The 8,227-nt window shown below is 33.2% G+C and overlaps 1 protein-coding gene across 1 annotated transcript; it reads left to right on the top strand.

The window, feature by feature from the left end:
• The first annotated feature begins 2,022 nt into the window (after positions 1–2,022).
• LOC102596290 (leucine-rich repeat-containing protein ODA7) lies at positions 2,023–7,822 on the top strand. The gene is made up of 10 exons (XM_006362803.2): positions 2,023–2,180; positions 2,275–2,346; positions 2,831–2,923; positions 4,335–4,416; positions 4,517–4,573; positions 5,674–5,738; positions 5,844–5,939; positions 6,047–6,133; positions 6,269–6,349; positions 6,430–7,822. The coding sequence occupies exons 1-10, from the start codon at positions 2,082–2,084 to the stop codon at positions 7,231–7,233; spliced, it is 1,536 nt and encodes a 511-aa protein (XP_006362865.1). The 5' UTR covers positions 2,023–2,081; the 3' UTR covers positions 7,234–7,822.
• Positions 7,823–8,227: the final 405 nt, after the last annotated feature.

Below are 8,227 nucleotides of genomic sequence, written 5' to 3'. Positions count from 1 at the left end.
CCTCTCTCGCTTTTATACAAACACAAATGTATATAAATGTGTTTGTGTTTGTATAAAGCGAGAGAAAATTGTATATACACATGCAAATACATATATATTCGTCCTATACACTTATAATTATACAATAAAAATATTCCCCTGCCCATTTCTCTTTTGTCTTTCTCTCTTTCTCGTTTTATACAACAGAATTGTATAAATTGTGTTTCTGTTTGTATAAAGCGCGAGAAATTGTATATACACATGCAAATACATATATATTCGTCCTATACACTTATAATTATACAATAAAAATATTCTCCTGCACAGTTTTATGCTTGTATAATGTATAATTTATATTTGTATAAAGCGAAAGAGAGCGATTTTTTATATACAAATATTTTTGTCAACGATTTATACAAACGAGAGGCTAACAACAATTTATACAAATGGCTTGCCAGCGAAATTATACAATTCTGAAGAGGAGTCAACGAATTATACAATTGCTTCTTTTTGTATATATGTATAGCGAAATAGACAGCTCTCAATTGTATATGTATAGTGAATTATACATATATATGTTTGCTATGGAGCGCAATTATGCAAACTTTGCTATAGCATATAAATATGATTTTTTTGTTTGCTATATGTGAAAGTTGCTCTAATACATAGTATCAAAACACATCTAATGTTAAGTTATTTTTATTGGGAAACTGACATAAATATACTATATGGTCTATCTATATTCTATTTCAAAGTTTTTTAGATTTTTTTATTGTTTTCGGATATATTCTTTGTTGTTCGATACATTACAAATTATACATTATATTTAGTAGGGCTGCATATCGATCGGTTCAATCAATTGGTTATCGGTTTGTAGGCATCCTAAACCGTTAAGAACCATTAAGATATTGGCTTATCGGTTATAGGTTTATTGGTTATTGATCGTTATCGGTTCGGTTATCGATTTAACCGTTAAGATTTGACACACAAAAAATAAATAATTAAAAATCTCTTAGAAACATGGTGACAAACCTAAAAGGCATGCATATGAGTTGATAAATTGTATCTTGCTAAAATACAACACTAACACATTGTAAAATAATCGAAAGTTTGAGACTGTCAGAAATAAAAATATGAAACTAAATCCTAAGTCAAGGATTTTATATATCAAAATGGTATAAATATAATTTATTAATTTACTATCGGGTTATCGGTTAACCCGTCAAGAAAAAACATCAAATCGTTAAGAATCGATATCCCAATAATAAAAAAAATCAAAATCGTTAAACCAATAACCCATTAGCGATGAACCAATAACTTTTTTTCGGTTCGAGTTATCATTTCAGTTTGGTTTTGAATAGCCCTAGTATTCAGGGATAGAAATGTATTTAAGAGGGGATATGAAGGTATTCGAGAGAAATAGAAATGTATACAAGAGGGATTTTTGTAATTTTTTAAAATAGTAAGAAATTCTAGAGATTATGATATTTTATATTGTATATTTATGTAATTTTTCCTATTTATTTCCCACCAATGCATCAAAATTTATTAGTAAAAAAGTAATAATTTAAAGAAATAATTAATAGTTGATATATGAAATTTATGAATAGATAATAATTTGTTTTTTTTTCTATTACCTCTTAAGAAATAAGCTCAAGTGCTTTAAGTTTATATGCTTAAATTTTTTTTAGACAATCTAAATGTGTTAACATTTATATTTTTTTGGAGAGTTGTTATATATTATTCTATGATGTATGATATATCATGTTATATTATTTAGATAAATGTAATATTTGAATAAATTATATAGTTTTGATCGTTTTATAATAGTGTGTCAATTATTTGAAGAATTGAATAATTTAATTATACTCAATCATTCGCCATATTAAATAAAAAAATTATCATTATTTAACGATAAATTTCAATACAATACAATACTTCATCTTTGTAGGGTTAGATTTCATATAAATATTTTTAAATAATATTTTTTTATTACTTACCTAAAATATTTGCAAGTTCAGACCATCTCCAACCCTCATAAATAATAAATAGAATATAAGGCCAAGGTTTAAGCCTAAAACCCTAATCCCAGTAAACTCACCATGGCTGTGTTGAGCTCAAAGCAAGTGTTGAAAGACAACAACACTACTGACCCCAGCTCAATTACATCACTTACCCTCACTCACAAAGCTCTTTCTGATGTACAATTTCCAGTTTCTGACCAAAAAAACAAAAAAAGTTTCAATTTTTGTACTATTTCATATTGCATTTTCAAGATTTCATCTTTATGTGCAGGTATCCTGTTTGAGCGAATTTGAAAATTTGCAGAAGCTTGATCTTGGGTTTAACAATTTAACTTCCTTAGAGGTAAAAAAAATTATTAAAGATTCTTCCTTTATTTGGGTTGTTTAGTGCCTTGTTTGGATATGAATTTCCCCCCTCAAGACAGCTTTTAGTTGTACAATTAGAGTTTAAACTGTTTTTTTTTTTAAAAAAAAATTGTGAAGATTAGTTCAAATTTGAACTCTCATCTTGTTGGTGAAGATTGTATACCCCGCCTTGTAATCCCCTCCCCTACTCCCAATTTCCAGTCACAAAGTTTCTACATTTGTTCAAGTTAAATGCATCTCTTTACCTTTGTGAGGTAGGGGTCTGTGTTCCCTGTACCCTCCGCAGACACCACCTTGTGGGACTATATTGGGTATGTTGCTGTTGTTAAAGTTAAATGCATATCTAATCACTACTTCGTTTTTTCTTTTCAAATATCATGTTTTTTTTATGTCCAAATGCCTACTAAGATTGGACTACTGAATGTTTCAGCCAAAGATCTAATTTTTATTTTGGATTTTAGGGGTTGAAGTTATGTGCGAATTTGAAGTGGCTCTCTGTGTTGCAAAACAAACTTCAGAGCTTGAAAGGGATTGAAGGACTTGTCAAACTGACTGTGAGTTGTACATTTGGTTCATGTTTTGCTATCTTTTTATTCTTTTGTTTATGAACATGCTTTATTAACTGATTTTCTTCTTTTGAGCACTTCTTCAAATTGGAGTTTCTAGCTTAACATCATTATTGTTTGAGTGTGCCAATTCTGAAGTGTCTTAGTTCCATTTTTCAAACTTTTGCATACATTTTTTATACACCATGTATTTTCAGCAGTTCTCATTTCTTTTGATTTTTTCTGTGTTTAGAGGATAAGAGTAGCATTTTTCTGTCCATTTTGCTTAGAATATCCTTTTCCACATTTATAGTTGTCGAAAAGACGCTTTCTCGGTTTTAGCTTCTTCTTGGCATTTGGAAATTGATTGGTTGATAGTGGAACATATCGAAGTGAAGATTGGGGGGCATGGACAACAATAATTTCACATGTCAGAATGAGTAACTATAATTTTTCTATGCTTGAGCAGGAGATGAAAATTTTAGTCAAGAGTGCTGATATCCATCTATATTTTTGGGACATACTACCTAGACTTGTATGTTCAATCTTTTTTTCTTCATTTTTAAAATAAATGAGCAAACACGATTTTACATACTCCTTTACATTATTTTCACTAGTATGGAATAACCTCATATTTTCCGCATTTCAGTTTCCAAATAAGCCAAAAGAGGCATGACTGTGTTATTCTTCAAGCTCGCCTATGATTGATTCACTGTCTTTCCTAGCACATATTAAACAATAAAAAAGATAAAAACGCCAAGTTCCATATCATTGATGTGATGCTACACAACAAATTCACGATGATTCACGGCTTCCTCAAATTTTCTGCAGTTAAGATTAAATTTCATACTGCACACCTTTGATATATTCTTTTACACCTCCCTCTTCTCCCTACCTTTGGTAACTCCATCTAACAAGGTTTCACTCGAGTGATTTTTCTCTCAACACACTCCATATCTTTTTGTCACCCCAATTTATCTATTAGACATTGGTATATTCTGATATCTGTAGGCACTCCTCAGCCTCATCCCACTCGCTGTCCTCTATGGGCCTCTTAAAATTTTAATCTCCCCCCATAATTTTCTGCTTATTCCCTCTTAAATAATTTAAATAGTTGGTCCCTACATATCCTTCAGTATTGTGACATCATACCACACTTTCGGTTACCGACTTTATAGCCAAAATACTAACAAACCTCTCCTTTCCCTTCAAGACCCCTCCTTAAGCTCACTGCATTACCTTATCAGAAAAAGTTAACCCCGTTGCAATTGTGTCACAACATTTTTTCGTTTTTGTTTCATATTTTGAACTTCTTACAGCATCAGTTGATGGATTCTGAACTGATTGGTCTTTGATGTTTACATCTAAAAGAGGACAAAAAAGGTTTTTGGTATTTAATACACGCTTCCTTGTTTACCAGGTACTGAATGCTGGAAAAAACAAGCTCAAATCTATGGACGAGGTCAGTGGTCTTGTGAACTTGCGAGCACTGATTTTGAATGGTGAGCTTCTGTATATGTACCACTGTGTTTCTCCATCAGAGATTAGTATTTGCTGGATAATTGGTTTTTATACTGACCTACTTTTTTCTTTCTGTGGTAGACAATGACATTGTTTCAATTTGCAAGCTTGATAAAATGAAAGAGTTGAATACATTGGGTATGAGTTCCTACCTTTCTAATTTTATATTTTCATAATCAATGATTAGTGTGGGATTGAGCATGGTGTAATATACAGTTTGTCATTCTGCTAACTGTGCACAGATCAGGAGAATAGATTCACAGTTCTTAAAATTAAGAATGCTCTCTTATTAGGAAATATAGTAATTTATAACATTGGCAGTATAAATCCAAAAAAAAATATTACTGTGACTGATTGTGGGGACATTTTTGGGTTTCTGGAGGTTGAACTTGTATGATATTGCCAAGATCCACTCAAGAGAACGAGAATACATCATGAGAAATCTCAAAGCCTCATACCTTGGTTGCTATTATTTTAAATTCCTTGGCATTTGGTTTTAAAGGGAAAACTGAGACAGCTTTTAGTCATAGAGATACATGTTAATTAAAAGAATTAGATGAAATTGGCTGGCCTCCCAATCATCCATTTAGGGAACAGGGTTTGGAATCAATAAGATAGCAATGTTTTGGTAGTTAGTTACATCTTGAATAGTTGTATTTTGGGTCAAAGGATAAAAATAACAATCTTTAGTGTTTTCTTTTCTTTTCCGTATCATAAACTTTTTACTTGTTTCATGATTTGGGCTATTAAGATAATTTAGAATTTAGGACGCCTCTCCTGCTCTTGTATAACCTAACTAATGCCATTTTTCTTATCTTGACCAGTATCAGTTTATTGTTAATTCGACCATCTCTTTTATGATTTTTATACTGAATACTGAAAATTCATGCTTGAGAAGACTTTAGAGGGATCAAGAGACTGTTATTAGCCGCCATTGGCTTTTCTGAAATCTAATTTGCTACTTGTGTTGTGTAAGCAGTTGCTGTTACTCACCCTGTGTGATTATCAGGCAAACTGCTTGTGCTAATTAGACTGTAAAAGACTGATGGTTGAATGATACTAGATGACTTTTTGTGCCACCACCACATATTGTATCGCGATGAATAGTGATTGGCTTTGTGTGGTTGTCGGCCTTTCTGAATTTCAATGTCAAAATTAAATTAATTTAATTGTATTTCATTTTTTCCAAATAATCAGTTATATTGAAAGTGTCTTTATGCCTTTGGTATCTATTGCAGTTCTATCTAGAAATCCAATATCTGGAATTGGCCAGAGTCTAGCCAAAATTAACTCAATCACAAAAGTAAGTGAAACTTTGTATTTCCTGTTTATCTTCTACTTCATGATGATTCATTATGGTGTTTACTGTTTACCGTGTCCTAACACCATATGTGCACTGGTCTTATAGTTATCTCTCTCTAATTGCCAACTACAAGGTGTTGACTCTTCACTTAAATCCTGCACCGAGTTAAAGGAGCTACGACTTGCTCATAATGATATTAAGGTAAGTTCTTACAGCTAATTATCCGTTATGCTGGATTTGCAGATGCTTCCTGAATTATCGCTAACTGTTTATTTTTCTAATTTTACTTCCTCTCCATTGTTTCACAGACACTTCCTAGTGAGTTGGCTTTTAATATAAAACTACAAAACTTAGACATCGGAAACAATGTGATCATTAAGTGGTCAGATCTGAAGGTAGCCATTTTTGTAAACTTCATTTATTCCTTCTTACACTTCTTTGTTTGCTATATATCCTATCTCCTTATTTTGACAGTTATCTTACTTTAAACATTTCCTTGCCAAATATGTGGCTGCATGGCTTTATGGTAGGTGCTGTCTTCATTAGTTAACTTGAAAAACTTAAACCTGCAAGGGAACCCCATTGCTGAAAAGGAAGATTTGGCTAAAAAGGTTAGCGCGATACTTTGTTTTTTCTGGATCTCAAGATGTAATATCATGTGCTGACTAATTTGAGACTTTGTCTTTGCCAGATCAAAAAACAAGTGCCGCATTTGCAGATTCTCAATGCTAAACCTATTGAAAAGGCCATGAAAAAGGAAGAGGGTGGCAGAGGCGATGATGAAAATGAAAGTGGTGATCTTGATATTGCCAGGGTTCGGGATAGCAAGGAAGAAAGGAAGCTTAAAAAGAAAAAGAGAAGTGGACCACTGGAGGAAGGGCTAGATGATCACCATGAAGAGAGTACTTTCCTGGAGAACGACAAAGTGAAAAAGTCTAACAAGTTTTCGAAGAATGGCAAGAATGCTGCTGATGCAGCCGAAACTGTACTCTCATATCCTGATGAACAGAAGGAATCAAAGCTCAAAAAGGAAAAGATTAACGAATTTGATAAAGCTTCTGGCCGTAAGAGGAAGGAGTTGGTAGAAGCAGAAAAAAGAACCAATTCCATTGAACTTGACACAGGAGAGGAACGAAAGCACAAAAAACAGAAGAAGAGTGAAGTATTGAAGGAGAAAGCTTCAAATGTCAAGGATAAGGAACCAGCTAAAATGTCTAGTAAGAAGGCTAAACAAAATAAAGCAAGTGCCATTGATGATGGAGAAACTCCTTTCTCGGCTCTTTTTATCTCTGACTTATCAGATCCATTGGCCAGTAGCCGGAAGGTTGGTAATCACCGCACACACCAACAAAATGTTGATGCAGCTGCAGGTTTGGCTACATTTCCGAAAAAGAAAAAGCAGAAGAAGAATATTGTAACTGGCGCTGCTGCTGTTCAATTTTCATCAGTAAGCGATGAAATTGGATTGGGCGGTGCATCAACATGGGATGACTAGAAAAGAGTAGCATCCTGCTGATAAAATTGAATACCACCAAGCTGAAGACTGTGAAGTTGGCAACTGTCATTTGAGCCTTGGCCTCCCATTTGGTTTGATTTATCTTCAGTAAGATGTTTACGAGGTTTACATGAACAAATTGGTTTCACTCCCCTGATAGACCGTGACTGCAAGGGATGATAAGGGGCATTGTTCTTACTTGAAAACCAGATCAGTGAGTAGTAAAGGATGTTCTTTCTTGCTCATTGTCAACAACACCCTACTTGCTTTCACCAGGAGTATATGCTGGGAACGTTCCCTGCATCGAGCATGGTACACGAGCCTAATTTGAGTCTTGTTTCTATGAACATGTCGTCTTTAGATAATTAACGATTCGTGTTTCCAATGGAACACTTGCAAATTATTGACTGCTTGAATTTTCTTTGGGCTGATAAGGTAGGTGGTTGAGACAATCACAGACTTGATGTTTATGGATAGAAACTTGTTACTTATGCATTTATCAATTATTCCCAGTTTAATTATGATGAAAACACCAACTATGTAAACTGGTTGAGAATTCTCTTGTAGTTGCAATTTTTCTTTTTTTGCACTAGCATTTGTCGATGTAAACAACCTACTCTAATGCAAACATTACTTGAACTTACGAGCTACACGTTACATTAGACAACTTTACTGTTACTTCAAGGCTTTCATGTAGTAATTTTCAGATATTCTCCATAGACTTCTTCCTCGAAAGTCGAGTTTTAGTTTCTATCCGTAAAAGGAGTTAGATGGATGGAGTGTCTTTTGCCCTAAGAAATAGGCGGCTTCATCTTCAAGTCATTAATAAAATCTAGATATGTGATCATGACAATGTATTGTGAACGTGTCAATATGTAATTCTCCTCTTATACAAATATCGAGTAACTTGGTAACTTATCAATTAAGGTTTGAACATTATTAATTTCAAGTGTTCTATCTAAATATGTAACTGTTAATTTTTAAAATCAATTTC

The sequence above is a fragment of the Solanum tuberosum genome, unplaced genomic scaffold (genome assembly GCF_000226075.1).
Source record: "Solanum tuberosum cultivar DM 1-3 516 R44 unplaced genomic scaffold, SolTub_3.0 scf00392, whole genome shotgun sequence".
In the NCBI taxonomy this organism is placed as follows: Eukaryota; Viridiplantae; Streptophyta; class Magnoliopsida; order Solanales; family Solanaceae; genus Solanum; species Solanum tuberosum.
The sequence above is the reverse complement of the archived record's forward strand: the minus strand, read 5'-3'. Positions and strand labels throughout refer to the sequence as shown.